Source organism: Pogonomyrmex barbatus, unplaced genomic scaffold (genome assembly GCF_055798465.1).
Source record: "Pogonomyrmex barbatus isolate J1 unplaced genomic scaffold, ASM5579846v1 scaffold12, whole genome shotgun sequence".
NCBI classification, from domain to species: Eukaryota; Metazoa; Arthropoda; class Insecta; order Hymenoptera; family Formicidae; genus Pogonomyrmex; species Pogonomyrmex barbatus.
The window spans coordinates 6,109,728-6,137,682 of NW_028297108.1; the positions used below are offsets into that span (position 1 = coordinate 6,109,728).

The 27,955-nt window shown below is 26.9% G+C and overlaps 4 protein-coding genes across 5 annotated transcripts; all 4 read left to right on the forward strand.

Annotated features, from left to right (window-relative positions):
• The first annotated feature begins 2,063 nt into the window (after positions 1 to 2,063).
• On the forward strand, positions 2,064 to 8,725 carry LOC148937669 (aminopeptidase N). Its single transcript, XM_089071659.1, has 10 exons — positions 2,064 to 3,673; positions 3,980 to 4,135; positions 4,237 to 4,874; positions 5,744 to 5,825; positions 6,014 to 6,686; positions 7,061 to 7,245; positions 7,513 to 7,683; positions 7,754 to 7,900; positions 8,273 to 8,348; positions 8,428 to 8,725. The coding sequence occupies exons 1-10, from the start codon at positions 3,189 to 3,191 to the stop codon at positions 8,569 to 8,571; spliced, it is 2,757 nt and encodes a 918-aa protein (XP_088927785.1). The 5' UTR covers positions 2,064 to 3,188; the 3' UTR covers positions 8,572 to 8,725.
• Positions 8,726 to 9,973: 1,248 nt separating this feature from the next.
• Positions 9,974 to 16,969, forward strand: LOC105430945 (aminopeptidase N). The gene is made up of 12 exons (XM_089071470.1): positions 9,974 to 10,231; positions 10,719 to 11,214; positions 11,695 to 12,153; positions 12,378 to 12,576; positions 12,877 to 13,045; positions 13,145 to 13,226; positions 13,491 to 13,873; positions 14,322 to 14,599; positions 14,705 to 14,907; positions 15,215 to 15,523; positions 15,623 to 15,704; positions 16,257 to 16,969. Exons 2-12 carry the CDS (start codon positions 10,730 to 10,732, stop codon positions 16,467 to 16,469), a joined length of 2,862 nt encoding a protein of 953 aa, XP_088927596.1. The 5' UTR covers positions 9,974 to 10,231; positions 10,719 to 10,729; the 3' UTR covers positions 16,470 to 16,969.
• Positions 16,970 to 18,477: 1,508 nt separating this feature from the next.
• LOC105430946 (puromycin-sensitive aminopeptidase-like protein) lies at positions 18,478 to 20,066 on the forward strand. 2 transcript variants are annotated; one of them, XR_016138067.1, is made up of 3 exons: positions 18,478 to 18,634; positions 19,208 to 19,668; positions 19,764 to 20,066. XR_016138067.1 is itself a non-coding variant. In XM_089071473.1 (2 exons), the coding sequence occupies exons 1-2, from the start codon at positions 18,501 to 18,503 to the stop codon at positions 19,488 to 19,490; spliced, it is 417 nt and encodes a 138-aa protein (XP_088927599.1). In that variant the 5' UTR covers positions 18,478 to 18,500; the 3' UTR covers positions 19,491 to 20,066. The 2 variants fall into 2 exon arrangements, 1 of the variants encoding a protein (XP_088927599.1); XM_089071473.1 differs by having other exon boundaries at positions 19,208 to 20,066.
• Positions 20,067 to 20,558: 492 nt separating this feature from the next.
• LOC148937670 (aminopeptidase N-like) lies at positions 20,559 to 27,813 on the forward strand. The gene is made up of 12 exons (XM_089071471.1): positions 20,559 to 20,702; positions 21,306 to 21,793; positions 22,548 to 22,997; positions 23,475 to 23,658; positions 23,969 to 24,125; positions 24,191 to 24,272; positions 24,720 to 25,099; positions 25,665 to 25,939; positions 26,147 to 26,337; positions 26,445 to 26,747; positions 26,819 to 26,915; positions 27,492 to 27,813. The coding sequence occupies exons 1-11, from the start codon at positions 20,580 to 20,582 to the stop codon at positions 26,868 to 26,870; spliced, it is 2,685 nt and encodes an 894-aa protein (XP_088927597.1). The 5' UTR covers positions 20,559 to 20,579; the 3' UTR covers positions 26,871 to 26,915; positions 27,492 to 27,813.
• Positions 27,814 to 27,955: the final 142 nt, after the last annotated feature.

A 27,955-nucleotide genomic window follows, 5' to 3' on the forward strand; every position in this document is an offset into this window, starting at 1 on the left:
ACATTCTATTCTTTGTAAACTGCTAATATACAAGATTTTGCTTTATGAGATATCCGATAAGAACGATAAAATTTATTATCTAATGATAACTCGATTTATCAAATGAGTTTAACAAGCATTATACTTCAAAGATCATTTAATTTCATATTTTTAAAACGAATTTTTTTGTGTTCATTCGACAAATTTTTTTATCTGAAACATTTAATTGCATAAAAAATATTACATTACAAAAATTGTTCCACGAAATATTATCGTGGATTCGTTTTATTTTAATTTTGTCTTATCACTCGAGGTTATGTTTGATGAACTATCTTTTATATATCTATAGTTAAACGCTCAAATATTCTAACAATCTACTTGATAAATCATGTAAGAAACATTGTGAGGCGGTTTCTCTTTTTTATTAATCTAAAACAATCGCAGTATGCCGCCTATGGAGAGACCGGATTATGCATTCGCACATCATCGATGCAATTTCAAAGTACCTTAACTCTCTAGAGACGAAGGAGAAAATTATGCAAACACATACGCAGGCCACCGTTTTATCCGTACGAAGACTGGGATAACCCGAACTTTCCCAGGGATTGCTCCTCAACAGAGCAACGTTTCAGGATTGTCACAAGATACCTACCCTGGTAGATACTGGAACTTTAAGCTCACCATCGAGTATAATGGTGTTCGAGCTTCTTCATTATGCAGGCCAATCATGACTGCAACTTCCTTCAAGTCGTCCGCCGTGTCAGCCTTTCAATTATACATATAGCTCCCGATTTGACGTAGTCCATAGCGTATTTCTATTATTTATAATTAAACTATTTATAATTAAACTACTTCTCTATATTAACAGTTAATTGTATTATCTATTATAAAAATTAATACATTTTATAATTTGTTTAATTTTAAAGCAATTAAAATTATAATAAATTAAAGAGATTAATAAAAATCTACATATATAACTATATAAAATATATATTTATTATAATTTTAGAAATGAAACATATATGTTAGAACATTATAAGGTATGATAATAAAATTTGCTTTCTTAAGATAGAACAATTTTTTTTATTATCTTCATAAAATATACTAGAAGAATTTATGAAAGTGTAAAGAAAAGATTCAGATTTTTCAGAAAAAAATTTCTTTTAATGTTAGAAAAAGAGAATAAAAATAAATTTTATTATAAATAATATGTTTTAAAAAAGTGAATTTTTTTCCTTTTTATATGAATATAAATTGTCACTTTTAATTACAATTTCTCTTCATATCATTCACTCCACTTTTATTTACTTGCATATAAATTCTTATTCTTGAAGCAGAATAAATGTTTGCACAAAGATTACGTATCGCGCCATATCGAAAGATTGTAACACTCAATACGTTAGTTTGACGTCTATAATTATCAACATATTCATTAAAAAATAATACTTTTGTTCATCGACAAGCGATATGATCAAATATCAATGCGAATTTTATTGCAAAGGTAAAGGATCATTTTTGTAAAGTAAAAATAAAAATAAAAATAAAGTAGCATTTGCAAAAGAGAAAACGATATTTGATTTTAATATCTGTTACAATACGTAATTATACATATGTTTATACACACTAGATACAATTTTCATAAATTATTCAAAATTAAATTAATTAATGCAAATATTATATTCACATATTACAAATATTTATTTATAATATGTGGATAATTTTTATGTATATCAAAAAGGGAAAAATACAAAGATATATTCTAATTGTAAACTTGATTTTGTAGAGAATCCGAGAAATGCAAATTTGATTTAATACATACCTTTTTGAATATTTCTTTCTTTAAACATAAAATCTCAAATTAAAAATTTAAAATTATAAATATATATTTTCATAATAATTATTATATATATTTATTTATTTATTTATCCTATATCTCCACAAAATTCATTTTATTATTAACATATTATAATATTGTTTGTCAACATTCTTTTAAAATAATCTATAATATATTTGACAAAAATTTCTATGTTGTCTTTTCTACATATAAAGAAAGCAACATTTTCTTAATGTTGTAATTTCATCAAAACCACAAAATGTTTTATTTTTCTTTTTTCAAAGTGTTTCTTGTAAACACGTTTTAAGCAGAGGCCTACAACCAAACTTAAGGTACCACTTAATCTTCCAATATCAAGGTGTATAGAACGTAAGTAAACCTAAACGCAGCCTAAAGGCAAGACATGTAGCCTACAGCAATTATATGCAAATTTCAGCAAGTTGTGCCTAAAACCTCAACATTGTCATCAAGTAGTAACTATTTCGATTAAACAAGAAATGATGCTAACAGTACTCATCAATAAATCGACAAAGCAACAAATTAAACGGAAAAGAATAAATTTTTAAACAGGAAATTGAAAGGAAGATATAACAGGAAATTGAAGGAAGATATAAAAAAATTGATTCTTTAGATTAATTGGAACTTCTTCATGTGATAAGAAATAAAAATAATCTTCTTTTAATCTCAGCAATAAGTCAGATATTTTATACAATTTATCGATAATTATTTAATATAGATAAAGTATTTCTTTTCTTCTTTTTTTTCTCTTGCTTCTTTTATTTTATAAATTATTATAATAGTGTAAAAGTGAAGTTAACAATATTGCGGATATGGTATAAGTATGTTTCATTCTATTCTAACTTGAGGCTTGTTATCGTCATTGCTCTGAAGAAAGACAAATATTATCTCATTATATGTCTGACAGATGTCTGAAGTCGACAACGATTTACCTTTACTCGTGAAAGAGAGATCGTTAATGACAAATAATATAACAACTACGCAGTAATTCTGAATAGTCTTAAATCGGCGATACGGTATAAACATTGCTGAGCGTTGCTTCGTGTAATTGGACCTTCCGTGGATTTTAACTGAGCCTGATCACAATAAGCTGTGTCAGTATTAATAAAAATAAAATCTAGACTCACGCGCACGCGTGTGTCTGTGCGTGCATGTACGTGTGTATATGCGTGTATAAATTTTTATCGTATATATATATATATATATATATTATCATATATTTATCGCATTGTTACATATTATAACATAAAGCGATAGCTAAGAAACTCTATCTAAGAACATATGTCAAATGAATTGATTAAGGCGATTTTTGGAAATAGATCGCTAGCAAACTTGTTCCTCGTGCTGATAAATCATTATGACTAATCGCTTCTCGTTAATTTTGTCTTTACTAATTATTTTTGTTTTATCCTTGAATCTAACGTGTGCATATAATGATACCACGGATGAAAATGAAAATTTGAGGAAGGATTCCACGCGGTATCGACTACCCAAGAAGATCGTTCCTATATCCTATGATCTATCGATCAACACACACCCCATCGATGCGGATTACGACGGTCATGTACGGATCATCTTGCAAGTGCTCGAAAAGACAGACTTTGTCGTACTGCACACAGACGGATTAAGAATACAGAGAAGTGCGTCTGTATCGGATAGATCGGGTCAGTCGATTCGGATTTTACATTATACTCACGATGAAGAAACTCAGATGCTTACGTTTAAACTTGAGCGTGCACTGCAACCTGCGAAATACACGTTAGAGATATCCTTCAAAGGATACATCGCCAACGACGTTTTCGGCTTTTACGCAAGCCTGTACGAAGTTGATGGAAAACTGAGGTAATATTCTAAGGGAGAACTGTTAGATATATGTGATATTTTAGAGCTGCTGCTGCACGTCAAGTAGTCGAAGTAAAATCTAACATGCAATAAAGTTACATAAAGATATGCTGATGCATGAAATATCCCTTTAAAATCAAAATCGTATCGCTTGTGTACTTATTAATCACCTAATCACCTAATTCTCTCTATCTAAATTATAATTTATTTCTATATTAATAAAAGAATCCAGATCAGTTATTTAGAGATATGTATTTTTAAAAATAAGAATATGATATTCTACATATTGTTAATCGTACTTTTCAGACGAATTGGCGTAACTCAATTTTCGCCCACGTATGCACGTCGTGCATTCCCTTGCATGGACGAGCCGTATTTAAAAGCGGAATTCCAAATACATATTGGCCATCACAAGGATCAAAAAGCGACGAGCAATACTCCAGTAAAATCTATACGAGTTGTGTTAGTTGAATTTTTCAATTTTTTTCGAAAAAAAATCTAAGTGGTAGCACATACGGAAAGAGAAAACAAAAAGCATACAATTACCATTGTAATATTTACAGAAATGATACCTACTACGTGACCACGTTCCATCGCACACCGCGAATGTCTACATATTTGGTAGGATGGACGGTGCACAGCTTTGTCCCGGAACGATCGGGAATTTCGGAGGACTTCACGATGTGGACGAGGGACTCCATGAAGTTTCGCGGATCGATGGCCTTGAATCGCGGTCGAGCGGTTTACTCGGCACTGCAGACGTGGTTATTGGTGAAGAGTCCGCTCGAGAAGGTCGATCAGTTTGCAATACCGGACTTCAATTTCAACGCGATGGAAAACTGGGGCCTGATCACTTACAGAGAGTCCGTGGTGTTGCACGACAGTGGGACCCCGACGAGAAAGACGGTGGACGGATTGACGACGATGTCTCACGAATACGCTCACAGTTGGTTCGGCAACCTGGTGACACCCGAATTCTGGGATGTCGTCTGGTTGAAGGAGGGCTTCGCCACGTATTTTCAGTACTTCGGCGTGTCTTTGGCGGAACCGGATCTGAGAATGATGAATATATTCGTAGTAGAATGTTTGCAGCCAACACTGCTCGCGGATTCCGACAATCATACGCGCACGATGAACGGTCGAGATGTCGGAAGTCGTAATAGCGTTTCGGCCACGTTAGATTTTGTCTCCTATAAAAAAGGTGCATTTTACGCAGGAAATATGCGATGGTTTATAAAATCTTAAAAGATATTTACATTGAAAATTTTCTCGTTAATATAGAAATGATAATTTTTACGAGTAAATGAAGAGATGTAGAAATTTCGCATATGTTTTATAAACATGACGTATTTAATTATCTTTGATCAAAAATCATTATGTGTGCTGTGTCATCTGTTACTTACGCAACATATTGATTATATCGTTATACGTGTAACGATCTCGCAAAACAGATAATGTTATCTTCTGATCATGTGATAATTTATCCTTACAATTAATTATTAATTCAAATCTTACAAAAAATTATTTATTGACGGATTTTATTTCTAAGATATCTTTATTTCTATACATATCTTAAATACTCTGTTGCTTTAATTTTTATACAACATCGTACGAATTGTAATTTTAATTATCCACATTCTTTTTTTTAGAATTTTAATTAAAATAGTGATTACGTAAAATTGCAAAAACTGGAGTTTTGCTGATTCACTTTATTCTTAAAATTAAATATGTATAAAGCTGATTATATAAATATGCCATTTTTTTATATTTAAATATTAGAATAATATTAATGGAAATATGCAATTTTAACTTTTAATTTTCATTATCAAAAAATATATAATAACATATAATATTTTTGTATAAGCTTCTTAAAAATCAAATTAATCAACTCCGTAAAATGAAATAAAGAGAGGAAATCGATGAAGTTATATAAAATTATTATATTTTATGTTTTAATATTATAATTAAAAATTTATTAAAAGCGGTGATGATATATTTGAGTCTCTTCTGAAAGACTCATATAATATAATGACATAATCAAAATAAATTGTTATATTTATTATTTTTTAGGTGCATCTGTTATTCGCATGATTAATCATATAATTGGGAACACAACGTTTCGATTAGGATTACAAAATTATTTACGTGAGATGTAGGTATTTGTATTACACATAAATATTTGTAGAATTTTATCGACAATGTTCCAACAAATGCATAATATTAAATGCATAATATTATTATTATCGTAATTTAAGGAATCGTCTTATTTTCAAAAATAATAATAACTATTTTCCCTTTTATAACATTGTTTTCATCACAAAAATTAATTTTTATTATTAGGTCGTATCAAGCAGCTACACCATCCGACTTGTATCGACACTTGCAAACTGTAGTCAACGGATCTGAGCAAATAAATAGGCCTTTGTTTATAAAAGACATTGTAGAATCCTGGGCAAATCAGCCAGGATATCCTTTAGTGATCATTACACGAAACTACACGACGAAAATTCTTTTTGCCTCGCAAGAACGATTTTATCTGAATCATCAAACAGCGCAAACAACTTCCGACAAATCGGGTTGGTGGATACCATTAACCTTCGTTACCGAAGAATCGAATTCTACGTTCGATCAAACTACTACTATAGCAGCCTGGTTGGAGCCACAGACAAAGAGTACGATTATCGGTTCTGTCGAACCGAATTCCTGGGTGATTTTCAACGTCCAACAAGTTGGATATTATAGAGTCAATTATGACAAGAATAATTGGAAGATGCTTATCGATTATTTAAAGTGGAAAAATATAAAAAAGATACATGTGATAAACAGAGCTGCGCTTTTAGATGATGCTTTTAATTTAGCTAGAGCCGGTTATGTGGATTATTCCATTCCAATTGATCTCGCAACATATCTTATTCGAGAAACTGAATACGAGCCGTGGGTCGCTGCAGTAAATAATTTCAATTTTCTCAATCGTATTTCAGCTTGCTCTGTGCGAGTACAACGACTATTTCAGGTAAGAGATTCATTATTTATCTACATTTGTAAATTTAATTTATTGAATTATATGAAGAACATTTTTTATTTATAATGTAACTTTATATAATATGACTATAAACAAAATTAACATAAATTTTTTATTTCTTTATGTTTATACATTTGCTTCTTTTTATTGTCAGAAAATAATAAGAATATAATATGAAAAAGTGTTAACAATGTTACAGAAGTAAGATTGTTATATAAATTTTTTACTATTTTATGTTGTGTTAACATTTTGTTAACACAACAATATAACACTTATATTGTCTATTAAAGAAATTTTTAATTATTACAAACTAGAATTAATTAAAAAGAAACCTTTTTTTGATAACATTTTAATATAATTTACAGAACTATGCAAATCGCTTACTTGAACCGATATACAGCTTATTAAACTTTATTGAAAATTCCATGGACAGTTCCATATCAAAATTGCATCGTGAATTAATCTTATCTACCGCATGCTCGGTCAACAATATTCGTTGTCTAAAAACATCAAAAACTCTATTCAAATCGTGGATTTTATCTGAGGAAAGGTACGTTTTAATCGTTGGCAAGACAAATGCTAAAATCAATCAATATAATTTTATAAAATTGTAATGTTAATATTTTTAATTAATTTTAAACAAAGTTCAATAATTTGAAGATATACATATCGGGTATAATTTTTGTAAACTGTTGCTATATTTTTAGTATCTTTTAACAGAAATTTTTCCATAGTACGCTCCATCTTCCTAAAAATAATAATTGATTAAATAACACAACATATGATTTTATAATAATATATTTTTATATATACTCAGTGCAATACCAGGAAATTTCAAGAGTTTTGTATATTGCGTCGGCATTCGCGCAGGTAATGATTCTGATTGGCATACAATTTGGAACAGATTCCTTCACACTGATTTACATACAGAACAGGAACTTTTACTCAACGCACTTGGATGTACTAAAATTCCTCATTTAATCGATAGGTAGATTCTAAGAATCGAATTACGCAGATAAGCATGTTTAAAATTAGATACTGAATTGATTGACTTTCAGATATCTCAACACGTCAATAAAATGCGAGCTCAAACTTCGCAAGCAGTACAGGATGACAATAGTTAATGCCGTTTTGAATGGCAATCCCGAAAATGTTAATTATGTTGTCGATTTTATTCGCAATAATTTGCATGCAATTCTTGAATCGTATGTATCATGCATTGTCATATTTTTTATTTTTTTATTATATAACTACATATTTAAATTATTTTATTGTATAATAAACAATAATTATTTCAATTAAAATTTATTACTTAAGAATCAGAGAGAGTATTTTAATTTATTTCGATATTCCGTTGGAACGACAAATATTTGTTTACTTGCACTATTTCTATCAAGAAAGTTTCATAGAATAATTGATTTTCGTTAAAAATGTTAAACTTGATTAAATTTTTTTTTATTTTTTGTTAGTCACATATAATCAAAAATAAATATATTGTAATTCATTTATTTATTATGTTCATTTTTATATTTACATATTATACAAAGCAAATATTATATTTTTGTCTACTTTTATAGGAGAGGAATAGATTTCTTATCCAAAATGCTTACTGCTATAGGCGATAAAATTATTACGGAAATTCAATTAAATAAGGTAAATTATTCATAGTATTCAATTTTTCATTGTATATTAGTAACTATACGTTACTATAATAATATTTTTAATATTATAGTTCCGTGAATTTGTTGATAAAAACACCGAAAAACTTGGATCAGCATTAAATTCAGCAAAAAAAGCCATAATTACTTCAACTTTAACCGTAACATGGATCAATAAATTTTTACCTGCAATTGAAAAAGCATTATTATCTAATTAATTATTGAAAGGCATATTATTATATATATAAAATTTATTTTATAATAACATAACTTTTATAACAAATATATAGAATATTTCAATATACATTGTATCTGTAATTAAATCTAAGTACATATATAAGGAAAAATAAAGAGATATTATAGACTTAAAAATATATGATATTTATTTTTCTTAAATTAGAATTGCTTTTATTTTTAAATGAAATAAAATTTATAAAAATATTATTTAATTATTAATTATTAATTATTTATGACTAATTAATTATTATTTTAGTATAAATTATAATTTGAATAATACAAAAATGTTATTTTTTTCCTGTACAATAGACATTTAGTACAACTGTTAATAGATTTTTACATTTTCTATATTTACTATACTTTAATAATAGATGCGTATATAACATTAAAAATAAAAAATTTTTGAATGAGATATGTATGCTATGTCGATGATAAATGGATCAATCAGTTTTTATCTCCGTCTGCGTAAATATATCGCGCATAGATAATAAAAAATAAGTCACTTATTGAAGTAAAAAATAAGAATAACAAAAAATCTTATTTTATATATAAACTGTGAGAAGGATTATATTATTCGTTATACTATTGTTGAAAATTTATTTATAATATGTTATGTTTATACATATTACACACAACATACATAAATAAATAATCATATAATAACGAATATATAATTTTATTTTAGGTATATAAGAACGGTTGAATTATGCAAAAGAATTTTTATGTTAAACAATTATAATTATAAATTATTTTAACTTCACAACAGGAATCGATCGTAGAAAATTAGAAAAAAATAAAACATATATATATACATACATACATATATATTATATATATATATATATATATATATATATATATATATACTCTATATATATATATATATATATATAGAGTATATAAAATTTATATTTACACACACTTTAAGCTTGAACAAAGAATTAACATTGCAATTGTCTTTTTTCGAAGAAAAATATAAGGTTACAAAAAATTATGTTAAATATTCTGGAAAACATACAAAACTTAATTGTTTCAATTTTAATCCAAAATAATTTGTTTGTTACATCGATATTAAAAATACACAGAATAAAGTGATTTTTGTTACAGTTTTATCTTAAAACCTTTTTTAAAGAAATTAATTTTATTTTTTGCATATATTTTTAAAAGTAATACATAATAGTGATTTGTAACACTTAAACTAAAAGTGTAGCGTTACAAGTTCTTTATAAATCGATGCAGCATATTGCTCAAGCAGTACCATTCGGTACGTCCTAAAAGATATGATAAAAAAATTAGATCTCAGTGATATCTCTGACTGGGCCTGTCATCGATTGGTCGGATTGTATTTTAGTTATCGCGTTATCAGCGGTATCGATGCTAAAACTGTCCCGGAAATTTGCGAGTCGCGTTCGGCATAGTCCACTTACCTCTCATACCTCGAAGAGGTATAATACTTTTTGCTTCGAAAAATCCTCGCGATAAGATTAGAGGTAGTAGCGATATTTTTTCTTTAACGATACATCCTACTGTCCCAGCTTTATAAGGCCCGAAATTTTGAGCCAAGCAGTCTTTCAATAAATCTCGTCTCTGCAGGGACGAGGGGTCGACCCGCACGGCTCTTCATCATTGATTAACTTTAAGGTACGTTAAAAACACCAATTATATTTCTCTCATGGAATATTTAATTATTATAAATAACATTTTCATTAATAAAAATTTATAATATAAGCATATTTTTTATAACAGACATTGCGTATTTTGATATATAATATGCAGTATAGTTTATAAAATATTTAATTTTTTTATAAAATCTATTCTTCTCTTTTTTGATTTATGATTATCAAATTTTTTTGCATTCCTTTAGACAATCTCCTTTAGAGATAAATATTAAATTACTTATAGATTTTGAAAGTTTCGCTTATTATATAAATATTGATTAAAATATTTTTAAAAATTAATATAAATGTTGAACATTTTTCTTAAAATGTTTATTTTTCTTACATTATTTGCATAAAAATACTCACTATCACTATTCAAGTATGTGTGATTATTATTTAATTATGTCTTAATTATAACAAAATAGGACAGATAGGATTGATGTTTATGCAAATTATTTTCGTTTACATAGATACGGTATCAATGATGAGGTTCCTGCTGCCTTTGACGCTTGCCCTAGCGACTTGCTGGGCAAGCGATCCTATTACTGAAGATGTGCCTCCTCAATCCATGCAAAAAGTTTCGGAGAATTATAGATTACCAGATGATGTAGAGCCTACCGCATATAACATTAAACTGGAAACGTTCCTTGAACCCAAAGAAAAAAACTTTACTTTTAAGGGAGTATCTGTAATCGATCTTACTATCAAAAAAAATACAAATACCATAACATTCCATGCTATGGAACTTAACATTCTTAATATTGAATTGACACAAGACAAAAAACCAATTAGATCGAAGAATGTGACAATAGACAAAGAAAAGGATTTTGTGACGCTCAATTTCGAGAACACACTTTCCAGTACCATGAAAGACGTAAAATTAAATATAACATATACTGGGAAGATAAATGATGAGCTTCATGGATTTTACAAAAGTTTTTATCAAGATAAAGACAAACAAACAAAGTAAGACAAAGCAACAATTAAATTTTTTATTCAAATTTTTTACTGAAAATTGCTAAATTTAAAACTAAAGTTTTTATATCGTAAGTAAATCTTATCATCTTACAGTTGTTAAAAATATGTATATGTTGGCAATTGTAAATTAAATAATTGAACAAGCATTTTAAAAAAGTTAAGTCATTATAAATTTAAATAAATTGGAAAATCTTGCTAATTTCCTATTTAAAAGAATTATTAAGCTACTATATTTGTAAATTTTCTCTATCAAAACTATCTATCATAATCAAATAATTCTATCTCTAGAAAAGAATAAATATTTTAGTACTTTTTAAAAAATTATTAATGTTATATTGAATCTTTTATTGATGAAAATTGAATTTAAGATAAATGCCTCTTTTTAAGAACAAATGATCGCAAGCACATAAAAAATAACAAGTTATTTATTATTATTTTATGTATAACATAATCATTTGTAAATTACAGATGGCTTGCAACCACTCATCTTCAACCAGTAAGTGCAAGACGAGTCTTTCCATGTTGGGACGAACCCAGTTTAAAAGCAAAGTTTACCATTAGTATTACAGTTCCTCCAAATGGAAATTACAATGTAATTTCAAATATGCAGAGAGATAATAAAAATGAAAAAGATAAAACTTTTAATTTTAAACCGACACCAAAAATGTCCACTTATCTCGTGGCTTTTGTAGTTTCGGATTTTAATAGTCTACCAAATAATGTTAGTAATTTTAAAGTTTGGGCAAATCCTACGGTGCAGGATGACTCAAAACAATTTGCATTAGAATATGGAAAAGAAGTACTGACAGAACTATCAGATTTTACTGGTATCGATTATTATAACGGACAAAAGATGTCTAAGATGGATCAAGTTGCAATTCCACATTTAGGCAGTGCTATGGAAAATTGGGGTCTTGTAACATACAGGTAATATATTGATAAAAAATTATTAATTAAAGTTTAATCTGAACAAATCGACTTTTTTTATTAAACTTATAATTTCAAATAATTTTAAACATTGTAATTAAAATTAATTACAATCAATTTTTCAAAATGTAATTTTAATTTACATATTATACATTAAAATAATTTTGATAAATGTAGCAATGCATCAAAATGCACTAAAATTAATTATATTATTTATTTTTAAGGGAATCTCTGCTTCTCTTAATGAAGGATAAAACAACTGTGGCAAATTGGCAACAGATAGCGACAATAATAGCACATAAATTATCTCATCAGTGGTTTGGTAATTTAGTCACTTGTTCATGGTGGGATCATATTTGGCTAAATGAAGGATTTGCCACTTTCTTCGAATATTATATTGCCGATAAGGTTATTCCAAAAATGGTAAGTTTTTCAAATATTAAATATTTTGTTTTGAAACGATAAAAATTTACTATGCATTCTCTCTTTAAAGAATAAGAATCAATTACCAAATACAAAATTAAATTAATAAAAAAAAAATCTATGTAAAAAATATATTTACATTATATTGTTTACATTATAATTGATTTTATCGCATTACAAAACTCCATACCAAAGCCTATCGGTATTTCAGAAAAACTTATCTAATGGAACTATAGCATTAATGTTGTTATAACAAATAATAAAGTCATCATTCAAAATAAACGTAAATTTAAATTGCAGTATGAGAAACAAAATTGGCGTCTTATGGAACAATTTGTTGTTAAAAATACACAAGCATCATCATTCGTTGTCGATGCAAGTATTAAAACTCGTGCATTGAGTCCTAAAATCAGTGCACAAACCCCTACTCAAATTGAAGGCTTGTTTGACGACATTGCCTACAAAAAAGGTAAATAAGTTATTTTCTTTCTAAGTAGATAGATAAGAAAAATGACACACATATATTTATTAGTATAAACCATCTAATTTATATTATTCAATTTTGCAGGTGCTTCTATTCTTCATATGATGCAAGAATTTTTATCAAAAGATGTATTCAAGAAAGGACTTAATACGTATTTACGTGATTAGTAAGTTTATTATAATTATTACATATTTACCAAAACAAGAAGGACTCTAAGCTATCAACATACAATAAACATACATGTATTAAATAATACATTAAATTATTTATAAATATTACATGCATTAAACTAATATATTATTTTTTGTGCGGCACTTTTTAGTACAATTATTTTCTTAACGTTATTTGTAACAATTACTAAATATAATTGCAATATTTGGAAGATATACTTAATAAAATGATAATATAATCACACAATTATTAATTTCAGCGAAAACAATTCAGTTGAGCCTAAAAATCTCTTTACTTCCATCGAAAAATCCGATGGAGAGAAGAAATTGAAGGATTATTTGCCGGAAAACGTTGATCTTACAAAAGTTATGAACAACTGGATATACGAATCTGGATATCCTGTTATCAACGTTAAACGGGACAACACTGGGGTACTTAATATAACACAGGAACGATTTTTCTTGGTGAAACCATTGAAACAAGATCAGACTCAATGGTACGTACCTCTTACCTATGTAACAGAAGCAGCGTACAATGACGTGCAGCCTAAAGATAAAAAAAATAGCTGGTTGGTACCCGGAGCATCTAAAACTTTCGAACATCCGAAGGAACAATGGATACTTTTCAATAAAGATCAAGCTGGTAAGTTTTTAATTAAACCATCTTCACATTTAATTAATGATACGTATATTTATCAATTTATTTAATTATTTCAATATTAACATTGTGTTCAGATTCTTTTTTATAAATAAAAAGACAGTTGAAGACTTATTCTCACAATTACGAAAATAGTCCAAGTCTCATATCGTTTCGAAGTAAGCTTTGTATTTTAAAAATGTTTTTTAATTATTATCTAGATATATGTAACAAACTTCAATTTTTATTTTCAATTTTTTACTAATTCTTTATATAATAAAATTATGTCATATATAATGATAAAACAGATAATATAATTAATTTAATTTATCATACTTATGACTCTTTGACCCCTTTTATAATTACGATTACATATGCAAGAACAAATTTATAGCAAAAACAATGATCAAAGATTGAATACAACGCAATAATATTGAATAACATTCTTTTACAGGATATTATCGTGTGAATTACGATGATGATAACTGGAAGCGTTTAGTGCAATATTTAGATTCGCCTAACTACAAAAATATAAACGCGACCAATCGCGCCCAACTGATCGATGACGCATTAAATCTCGCGCGTGCGGGATATTTGTCGTATAACATTTCGATGATGACTACTGTATATCTGAGAAATGAAACCGATTACATCCCATGGTACGCCGCAGTCAGGGCATTTAATTATCTGGATAGCCTATTATTTGGCGCGAAAGAGCACTCAACATATCATGTAAGTTGAATAAAAAAATAATGTGTCTTAATTATAGATATCTATTTTAGTGGCAGAAAAGAAAATGTTTATGATTATCGCTCTAATCTTATCCTGAATTTTCAGAAATACGTCGCTCATAAGATAGAAAATTTCGCAAAAACAACCAATTATACAGATCCAAATACACCAGGTTCACATGTAGATAAACTTGCCAAAGTGTTGGCATTAGATACGGCTTGCCGATATGGACTGAAGCATTGCGAAGACTTTGCTACCAAGAAGTTCAATGACTGGCTCAATAAGAAAGAAAATGAAACTGACAAAAAGTAAGTCCAAAAATTTATTTGAAGTTTGATAAATTAATAATTACAATTATGTTATTATTTGTTGCATAAACATTAAGATTTTGCATGAAATTATCATATAGAAAGAGATATGTTAAACATACATTTTAAAGTGTTAAATACGTTTTATCCTGAAATTATTTAAAAAAAAAAATCTGTAAATTTAAAAATTTCCGCATTACAAAACGAGTTAAACGTGCACATACAAATATATAAAATTAATATTTGTATAATATTTTATATATCTAATCTATGTACAATCTGATAATTGCCGATCGTGTATGTTCAGCCTCGACGTAAACTTGAGAAGTGGAATTCTTTGCGCCGCATTGAGACGGAATACAGACAGAGAAAAATGGAACAAAGTAGTAGAAAAGTACAAAAACACCGAAGATAAGACTGAGAAGGCAGAACTTCTGGCTGCTCTTGGTTGCGCTAAAACAAAAGGTATTCCGGAAGCATTCCTTGAGTTAACTCTACAGAACGAGCCCGTCGTCAATATTTTTGATGCAATGAATTCGATATCCATGGGTAACGCCGGATCTTTCGACATTCTTATGAAATTCATCAACAATAATATCAAAAAAATCGAAGAGATGTAAGTTAGATTTAAATTTTTTACTGCTTTGTACTTTGATAATGTACAATGAACTATGAACCAATTGATAATATAATAATTGATAATATCTCTTTACAGAACCAAACAAGATGACACAAAACTTACTGCACTCCTCAGTAAACTCGCTAATAAAGTTACAACTTCACAACAATATGAAGAGGTAATATTATTAATTTTTGTTTTATAAAATCTCTTATATATATTTTTACTAAATAAGAAAAAGAAAATTTTATCGCTTTTATGAGAAGGACTTTTTATTTTTTTCAATATTTACATCACATATATTATATATAAATCAATTTTTATAATAATAATTTTAGCAATACAATTTAATTAATGGCTAGCTTCAAAGCATTAATATTTTTAGTCACATTGCTTCATATTTTTAAGCCGCTACAAATATTAAGTGCCATATATGTGAATACATCACGTCATGATAACGTATCTTTTGTGTAACTAAATTTTAGTAATTAGAACCTATGAGACATTTTATTTCTATCTTCGTCCTTGATCGCACTCTCGTATCTTATCTGAGAGTGGAGTGATTAGGTGTTTCACAATTCCGCGAAACATTGCATCTCCAAAATGTAGTCGAGTATTGTCAACTGCGCACTATATCGCAGAAATTCAATAATATTCATTCAGTGTTAATAATTTTAGAAAAATGTTTAATATAAATGTTTAATATAAATGTTTAATATAAATATTTCAGCTGTCTCTACTCATACGCAGCCAACTGCTGGGGGTAGTAAAGGCTGAAGAATTGATACACGTCGCGATAGACAACCGTGCCTGGATCAAAGCTTATCGAGATGACCTTGAAAAATGGATACGAGAGCATAAACCTCAAAGTGATTCCGCATCTTCCGTCGTATTGACATCTTTCGTTTTAATTATTTCACTATTTCTCACACGGTTATATTGAAAAGAAAATAGTATCTTTTGTAAATTATCGTCGCGTTATGCGATATTCTCGATTGATTAAGTTAACTTAATCAGTTTATCTTTTAGATAAAATCACTGCTACATTTAACACTTTCCCGACAATAATTTAGTTGTTGAGATGTAGCCGCATTTGATTTTGTAAATGAAAAGACGATGAAATTGCAAGGAGAAAGTTCTGCAAATGTATTACATATTACTGTGTTTCTCTTATTAATTCTGACTACAGTCCACACACATACCTATGAAAACACCTTTATAACTTGTAAAACATTAAAGACACTTTCGATAATGCTAATTAACAAAATATTAAGTCAGAATAATTGTATACGTTGAATACACAAAACCATTCTATGTATTGCGATAATTTAACGCTGTATAACTACGTTGAAAAATTATTAAGATATATAATATAGTTAAATAATTATGTGTACATGATATGATTGTAAATATACTTATGCTGATTGCTATTTATATCACTTATGCGGGAACTTATTTAATTTAATTATTTATAACCAAAATAAAAACCAAAAGATTGATGTTAATTTTTTTTATAAACTTTAATACGATGATTGAATTAAAATATTTACGAATAGATTGTTTTTAAGACAAATTGATGAATTGTAGAGATTTTTCGTAATGTGAAAGATTGATCATTTTTACTTGTTTTGTATATCACTATAATCTGCCAGATTGCAAAATATATTTAACAAAAATTACAATTTTTTTATATTAATATATATGATTAAGAAAAGAATTAAGAAATTATTCTTGGCATTATAAAATTTCTATTACTAATTATAATGTTCATAACAATTTTATACAACTCTTTATAACACTAAACACTCATAACTAAAGAAAATTTTACTAAAAGTTTTTTTACACCAAGTATAATAATCAAAATCATTTAATTTACATTCTTCCACGTATTAAAAAATTGTAATTGTAAAATGAGACATAGGTCAATCGTATAAATCATTCATGCTGTGTCATGCAACACATTTAAATAGATGACTATCGAACACTATTCATCATCACATCGAATATAAGGTATTTATACTAAATGTTATAAATACAGGCTTAGAGTCGTTTTGTTTCATAGGTACAAGTACTTTAATATCAAATAGTAAAATATTCTTATCCGCTGCTACATTTGCCGTTTAATTTTGATAACAATTCACACATTTATATATAAAGCAGAAAAGTATTATTTGTCATATACACTGACGATAAGAAACTGATTACAATACAAGAATTATCTCTCCGACGTTCGAATTGATACAAATTTAGATTCAAATATTGATATAATCAATATCCTGATAAATGTAATAATCAACGTATACGTTCCAAAACATATATTCTTATGATATTCTTTTTATTTATTATAATATTTTATATATAAATATATATAATATTATATATATATATATATATATATATATATATACACACACACACACACACACATAACTAAAAAACAATTTTTATTTTTGTATTTACCAAAATTTTCTCTCTTAAAAGTAATTTTTTTTTTTAATATTGGACTACACTACAATTTTCTTCGATTATAATCATATTTTTATTTTTTCTCTCGATAATATTTATATTTTTTTTTTAATTTGTGGAGATAATAAATTTTTTTTTAAATTTGTGGAGTATAAAAAGATAATTAGTATGACGGTTTTAAAAATATTGTTGAACATTGGTCTAATATTCATCGCGACAACGGCTCTACCTGTTGACGGAGATACAATGACTTGATTACGACAATTAATTTACCGTTTACCAGACAACGTAGTGCCAATTCATTACGACATCGAATTAATACCATATATCGAAGAGGGTAATTTTACCTATGATGGTAAATCCCACATCATCATCGAGATCCGTCGTGCAACACAAGATTTAAGTTTGAATGCACTAGATTTAAAGATTAATGAAGCAGCGATCGTTGATCAGCAAAAATATTATTATTCATACGCCGATAGCACATAAATATAACAATGAAACACAAATGTTATCTCTCCATTTTGAAGATGAGTTATCCCCTGGAATTTATAGTTTCAGTATACAATTTGTTGATATTTTAAGTGATGATTTGCGTGGCTTCTTCAGAGCATCGTATATCAATAAAAAAGGAAACAGAGTGTGAGTAAATATTAAAATTTCAAATTTCAATTATTATCTATTACCTTCTTGTAATATTATTTATAATTATCTACTTTTACAATTCATATGAGTCTCAATAGACATTAATTTGTGTGTAATACTTTATATAATTATAAACATTTTTTTTGTAAATATATTTTTATAATCGCATTTTATTTATTATCTTATTTAAATTTAGCACTATTTATTATACAATTGTTCAGAAAATTTTAATTAAAATATTATTTTAAATATTTGTAATAAAAAAAGTTTCTTATTACAAACCTAAAAAATTAATTTTTTAAATTCTTTGCATTTTATAAATTTATGTTTATTCCCATTATTATAATTATTCTAATAAAATTAGACTAACAAATTTCTGAAAAAGCCTCCTTGAACCTGCCTCATGAATTTCATCCGAAAGTATCAAATGATGCATGTCGCAACCAGATAACAAACATCATACATTATTCAAATGTGATTTACAATCCATGTTTAATCAGTTTAACATTTCGCTCATTTTAACAGTAGCTGATGATTTTATCCGTTATCGAAAACGTTGAAATGTGATAGGTGGTTGGCTGTAACGAATTTCGAAGCGACTTTCGCGCGACGAGCGTTCCCATGTTGGGACGAACCGGCATTAAAAGCTACTTTCAATATCTCCATAAAACATCATCGAAACTACACGGCTCTGTCAAATATGCCGATACGGGAACAATCGGATGGAGAAGATGACGTGGTGTGGACGCACTTTGACAGGTCTCCCGTCATGTCCACATATCTCGTAGCGTTTGCAGTGTCGGATTATGTTAGTATTCCTAGCGCAAATGAAATGGCGTTTAATGTGGTGTAGATCAGCATTGGCTCCGTACTCAAAACTTGTGCTCAAAGAGAACAAGAATGTTGCTCAAAAGGCTAAATAGATATTGACAGAATATACCAGCACCTATATAGTTTCGAAAATGGATCATATAGCAGTTTCCATAATTTAAACCTGGTGCGACGGAAAATTGGGGATTCATTATTTATGTGTAAGGCAACATAACTTAAAAGAAATATTAACAGATCAACGTGTACTTATATAGCCTTTTTGCAAATTTATACTTTTTGCAATTTTTTTATATAGATTGTTGATCCACACATATTCGAGATCAATTTGCGATTACAAAAATACATACTAGCATAATTATATTATAAATAAAATGTATTACATATTGAAATATATTGTATTGAATATCTTAATATCTAAAAATAAATTTGTATGCTATTTTATTTTTAATATGTAAATATAACTTTAGAAAATGGAGAGATGATCAAAGTCTGACGGAAACATGTCCTTACCTAGATAAAACCAAAATATAGATAAATTATCAATATTCTTAATCCCATTAATGTATATGTTGTTTAAAAATATACTGTTTAAAACACACTCATATATATTATCGATCATATGTTTGATTATTTTGTTAATTATTATTTTATCCTTATTATGCAATATTAAAACTTATTATTATTTTATCCTTATTATGCAATATTATTATGCAATATAAAATCCCATTGTATAATTTATATTCACTTACAAACATATAAGTATTTCTAAATTTAAAATGATTAATGATTATCTGATATATTTAAACTATCGTTTTGTGTTAGATGTATCTAGTACAAAACATAGTATAATTTCCATTTTACGTAAATATTAATAAAATTCATAATAATTTTACATGACAAAATCTTTGTGAAGTAGTCATAATAATAAAGCAAAAGCTTCTTTATGTTACTTATGTTTAAGTACAATAATCGAAAACGTTTAGTTTATATTCCTTATGTATTTGAAAATTATAATGTATGTAACATAATTCATTACCATCGTTTCGCAATAAGAGACATAGGTCAATCATGTAAATTATTCATATTATAGACACATTTGAGATAACAATGGATGACGACTGTTGATTGTCGTACCGAATATCGACATTTGATTGTTATACCGAATACTGGAAAATGTTATAAAAAAGGAAAAATCATTTGCTTCATAACTAGAGTCATTTTACTATCGAATGAGGTAAGGCGTACTCTGTAGTGTTTTGTCGTTTTCGCAGCTTAGTTTTGGTAATTATTGGCATAAATATATAAAATAGAAAGGTAATATTTCTCGTATACATTTACAACAATAAGAAATTAATTACAATATAAGAATTATTTTATTGGCATTTTGTTTGACTTTCAATAATTGTTACAAATTCATATCAATATAATCAATATTCGTAATGACGTTATCAATATGTACATTATTATTATTATTATTATTATTATTAAACATATTTTTCGCATAATATTTAATATAATGTAAGAAGTATACTTAAAAGAGACAAATCTTATGTATGTATATTCAGATTTATGAAAATTACAATTATAGATACATAAATAAAAAATAATTTATTCTTTTGTTTAAAATCTTCCATTTATATTAGAAATAAAATAATTTTTATATTACCTCTGCTATTTATGATATAAGAGAAACATACATAATAACGATATAAAGTTGTATCGATATTTAAACAAATTCTTTTTTGAAAACCACTTTTGAAAAACACGATGACAAAAAAAAAGATAACAAAGAAAGAAAGGCTACATTATAATTTATTTCCTTTATTTTTTTATAAAGAACGTACAGATACGAGACAGTATGTCGTTTCTGAAAATATTGGTAAGTTTGGGTCTAATACTCTGCGCCACAAAAGCTCACGAAGATTCAGAGAATAGTTCGGACACAGTTAATTATCGTTTATCAGACAACGTAGTGCCAATTCACTATGATATCGAAATAATACCGTATATCAAACAGGGTAATTTTACCTTTGATGGTAAAACTCATATTATTATCGAAATTCGCCATTCGACGAAAAACTTGAGCTTGCACGCACTAGATCTGACTATCGATGAAACAGCAACATCGTTGATCGACAAAGATAGCGTTACACATACGCCGACAGCGCATACTTATAATAATCGAACAGAAATCCTAACTCTTCATTTTGACGATGAGTTATCTCCTGAAATTTACGATCTCAATATAAAATTTGTTGGCACTTTAAATGACAGATTGCATGGTTTCTTTAGAACACGGTACTTTAATGAAGAAGGAAACGCAGTGTAAGTAGATATTAAAATTTCAAAGCTTTATTATTTATTATTTATTATTTCTATAACATCATTTATTGTAGTCATTTTTTCTACCCATGTTACTATTACATCTGAATATATCAAAATACATATGAGATACAATATAAGACTATTATTATAGTTCATATACTACTCTATTACTTTATCTTTAATATTTTTTATTTTTTATAACTTTAACATAATTTAATTTTAATATATATAATTAAATATGTCTCTACGAATGTAACATGAATATAATAATATTGCATTTTTATTCAAGTATATAATTAAATATTTACTTTTTTTTTAAATAAAATAGTGCAAAAAAGTTTTTCAAATATCTTTAATAAAACTAAATAAATTTTGGTTTATCATTAAAAATTTATTTTTAGAAACCATATAAAATTACTTTTATACTTTTATACTTTTATTACTTTTGCTTATATTTCTTTTATCGTCATTCTTGTAACAAAATTAAATTAATAAATTTCAAAAGGAGCAAACGATGCATTTTTTGTAAAATTTAATTAAAAAATTAAACGATGCATATCGAAGACAGATTTACAAAACATGATAAGTATTATTATTCACATATAATTTACAGATAGCAAGTTGGTATAATCATTTACAAATTACACATAAATATTTAAATCATTTTTTACCCCCTTAAATCATTTTTTACAGGTAAATGTTTCAATATTAGCTAATAAATTTATTTATTATCGGGTGCATTAAAATATAATAGGTGGTTGGCCGCAACTCATTTCGAGGCGACTCACGCGCGACGAGCGTTCCCTTGTTGGGACGAACCGGCATTAAAAGCTACTTTCAATATCTCCATAAAACATCACCGAAATTATACAGCTTTGTCAAATATGCCGGTACGAGAACAATTGGAAGAAGAAGACGACATGGTGTGGACACATTTTGATAAGACTCCCATTATGTCTACATATTTAGTAGCGTATGTAGTGTCCGATTATGTTAATGTTCCCGGAGCAAATGGAACGCTCAATATGTGGTGCAGATCAGCATTGGCTCCGCACTCAAAACTTGCGCAGGAGGTTGCTCAAAAGGCTAAAGAGATATTGACAGAATATACTAACATTACCGATATAGTTCCGAAAATGGATCACGTAGCAGTTCCACAATTCGCCGCAGGTGCAATGGAAAACTGGGGACTCATCATTTATCAGTATGTTATGTAATTTAAAAAAAACTATTACGTATAAGAAAACACACTTTGTACTTATATCATGTTCCCCTTCTATCAATTTGAAAACTTTTTGCGATTTTTGTGTACTGCTAGATTATTAATCGACGCATATTTCTGTTTGACGTGTAATTCAAACTGCAAGAAAATAAATCTGAATTTTTCACTAATCCATCATTTAATGGATTTAAGGAAAAACAAAACTTCCTTCGGTTAAATAATTATAATAAATAAGATAATATGTCTAATACAGAAAATATAAGAATACAATAAAATCATGTTATAGAATTACAAAAATTGAAAAAAATCTTACATTTCTAAACTGCAAATTATCAAAACCGTTTTTGCGTTTAAAAATATTTATATTTGTTTTATATAATTATATATAAACATTAATTATATTATTTGTTTACAACACACATTGTAAACATATAACAACATTTATAAAATTATTTTTAGCGAAAACAGCTTTGCGTACAATGAAAAAGAAAATAGAGTGTCTCGTAAAGAACGTGTAGCGGTAACAGCAGCACATGAAATGGCGCATCAATGGTTTGGTAATATAGTTAGTCCATTATGGTGGTCTCACGTGTGGTTAAATGAAGGATTTGCATCATTCTTCGAAGAGTACATTCTTGATCAGGTTGATTTGAGTATTGTTACAAATATATATTGTGCTTATGCAATCATGCATTCAAAAGAATTTTTATTGACAGAGATCAAATCATAGATTTTATTAAACATTAAAATGACAGATTGGAATTGTATTTCCACATTTAACTTATAAACATACAAGTACATCGGTACCAAAAAAGAACAATTTTATTAATAATTACAGAATATAATTAAGTTCAAAAAAAATTTTCTTTAAACTATTTGTTTTTACGGCAGTAATAATATTATATTAATATTATTATTTTATTAAAATTTTCTGGAATTTTATATTCTTCTAGATTTTCAAAGAATGGCGAGTAATGGAATTCTTCGTTATCAAAGTTCAGCAAACAGCTCTTCATATGGATATTGCTAAGAATATGAAACCTATTATGTTTGAAGTCAATGAACCCTATGAAATTATGACACTCTTTTCTTATTCAAGTTACGGCAAAGGTAAGTTTCTTTATAAATGTTCAATTTTACATATTACAGTTACATTTAAATATTAATATTCGCAGCACCTGCTATATTGCGCATGTTACAACATATTGTTAGCCCTGAAGTATTTCGAAACGGTATCGTTAAATATTTACATACACAGTAAGTAAGATATTTCATTCTTTTATAGATATATGTGTAATATATAAATCTTATATTATATTATATTATATTATATATAAATCTTTTATTAATAATAGATTTGTCAAATATGAAAAATGAAATTGGTAAAAGATTAATCTCATATTAAAATTACTTATACATATAAAAATGTATAAATAGAACAATACAACTAACATTATCTTTTTACATTTTTTAACGGTGCAATAAGTATAAAAATATAAAAATAATGTAAAAATATAAAATATTTCATATTTCTTTTAACAAGTCTTTAGAAAATTAAATTGATGTTGCCTTTTTTAAACATTTTATATATAATATTCGAGAATTAAACATAAATTAATTAGTTACACATTTATTGTATTACTACTTTATAAATTTAAATTTTTATATATTATTTATCATATTTATCATTTACATTATTTTTAGTCAGTTTAGTTCAGCTACTTCTCATGATTTGTGTGAGGCCTTGCAAGCAGTTCTAGATGAATCAGATGTTCCACATGACGGTTATAAGTTAAAAGATGTAATGGATACCTGGTTAAAACAACGGCATTATCCCGTGATACACGTAACTCGTAATAATGATACTGATGAGATAATACTAACACAGGAACATTTTCGTCCAAAAGACGAAGATCAGAACGTCGATACCGATAAGTGGTGGGTACCTGTAACTTTTGCTACGCAAACAAATCCTGATTTCTCCAATACTTTGCCTACTCGTTGGCTACGACCACAAGATAAAAGTATAAGCATTGATGGAATTGATCCAAATGACTGGATCATAGTTAATATACAACAAATGGGTAAGTATATTTTATATTTGTATACATGCGTGCATATACACACACACACACACACACACACACACACACACACACACACACACAATTAATATAAATTAAATAAAACAGAATTTTTTGTCTAAAATTTTGACAGTTGAGATAATCTGAAGTTTTAATATAATCAGAATCTTCTGATTTGTCCATTTTCAACCAAACAGTTTTTCTCAATAGAATTTTCTTCATAAATATTTAGTCTGATAGTAAGAAGTATTTAATGGAGAGATACAGAATTTATACAGGAAGATCACGGAAATTAGGCAGTTAAGTGTGATGAGAAGTAAAATAGATTTCTGTGTCAAACAGTTGTCAGTAACTTCTTATGCGTATTAAGATTTGTGGATTATTATAAATTACGAAAAATTAATGATCAAAATATTCATTTGTTTTCAATTATTGTTAAATAAAATATGTTCTTAATTTTATGAAAACACTCTTTTTTCTCGTCGTTTGCTCATTTGACTTTTCTCATAATGTTAATAAAATCATTTACTAATAAAATCTATAATGTTAATTAATTTCACAATAGGATACTATCGAGTTAATTACGATACCTCAAATTGGGAAAAAATTGCAAACTATCTCAATTCTGATAACTATACGAAAATACATGTAATCAATCGAGTACAAATCATTGATGACGCTTATCATTTTATGATGGCAAATCAACTCGATGTCCAGATATTTATGAATCTAGCACACTATCTGTCCCGGGAAACGGATTATATAGCATTATATCCTATGTTTGAATTACTAGATTATACGCAACATTTTTATCGTGATCCAAAAAATGAAGATTTGAAGGTATTACGTTTAACTAATAAAAAACATACATGTACTTTTTTCGACCTCTATTAATCAGATTATAAAGATTATTTAATGAGTTATAGAAAAACAAAAAAATTACCATCATTAAAAACATCATATCAATCAGCCTAGAAATCATTTGCTCAGAAATATATTAAGCACGATCTGCAAAATACAAAATTTATTCTTCTATTATTTTTATAGCAATACGTACTTCATATTTTGGATGGAATTATTAAAAATGTAGGATATGAAGAAGATCCTGCTGAAGATGATTTTACAAAACTTAAGAGAGCCAAAGCATTATATTGGGCGTGTAATTTTGGTCATTCTGAATGTGAAGAGATGGCTGCTATTAAATTAAATGAATTTCTTGAAAATCCTGAAGAACATAGGTAATTTTATTATAATAACATAAAGTTTTAATGTATTATAAAATGTTTGATGAATTATTTTATTAAGACAGAACTGCAAATTAATTTTTTATTACATTATTATACAGAGTACCGCCTGAGTTAGAAGAATGGACATTTTGTTATGGAATCAAGGAAGCCAACGTGTCTACTTGGAATAAACTCTTTACTATGTATCTTATTGAACAAGATGAAAACATATTAGAATACTTGTCTTGTTCTAAAAATCCTGATGTTTCGCGCGATCTTGTTAATATTGGCCTCCTTGAGATATTATTACAAACTCAAAGTAATCCTACAAATTTGAGAAATATTATTGAAAAATATTCAAACAGCACATTAATTGAAACAATGTCTGAAAATATAAAAGAAAACTTAAACAAAATTGTCTGGTAATAATATATTGTATTAATTAGACATAATATAATTTTTATGTATTGACAATGAATTTTGTAATTTCTAGGGAATATATGAAAGATATGGAAAGAAATCTGAATGAAACATACACTACTTAATGTTATTAAAAACAAATTTTTAAGCATTTTTATGAACAGCTTAAGGTAAATTTTTAGTTACTTAATGTATTTAATTTAATATATTTGTTCGTATTTTATAATTATAAAGTCCATATTTTGTTATATCATTATTATTTGAATAATTGTAATAAAATAATATATAATAGAATATATATATATATTTTTATAATATATATATATATATATATATATATTTTTTTTATTAAAAACATAAATATTAATATTAATTTATTAGTTTATTAATTTATTAATTTATTAAACATATCTAATGTTTTAGAGATTTGTAGAGGTAATAAACAAAAAGAAATAATTTGTTAATTTTTATATATTTTATATTAATTTGTTAATTTTATATAAAATATTAAAATTTTTTAGATTGTAATAAATACTACTACTTAAAATAATTGAAAAATAAAAATTTTACAAATATTATTTGATACATTACTTTTTTATATCTTTTCTGAAAAAAATTATAAATAATATTAAAAATATTTCTGATTATACTAATATGTTAATGAAATAGTTTACAATAAAATATTGTACATCAAACTTTCTCAAAATATGATAAAATTTGTAATAAATTTATAATTTGTAATTTAGATAAGAAACTTTGTAGAAAATAATATTAAAGGAGGAAAGCTCGAAAATGCATAATGGAAAAGAAAAAAATGTGATCTGATGAATTGATTTAATTCTAATTATTTATGAGAAGAAAACTGATAAAGGCAGTAAAAGATTTGTTATTATGTAAAAAACAAATAATCCTATGAATATATAATAATATACAGATAATTTTTATATTGTCATTTTTATTTACTATTTAAATATATTGTATTTTATATTACAATGTTATTGGTCAGGATTAATAACATTATGAATAAAATATGTTACATGATAAAATAAATTGTATTACATACCATAATATTCAATGTTTAATTTATGCTATTACATTTTTTATATATAAATATATATTTAAAATATAAAAGTTGTATAAATAGCTTAGTATTAGTGGCTTATACAACTTGCATTATCTTAACTTTTGGTTTATATCATTTCTTGCTTTT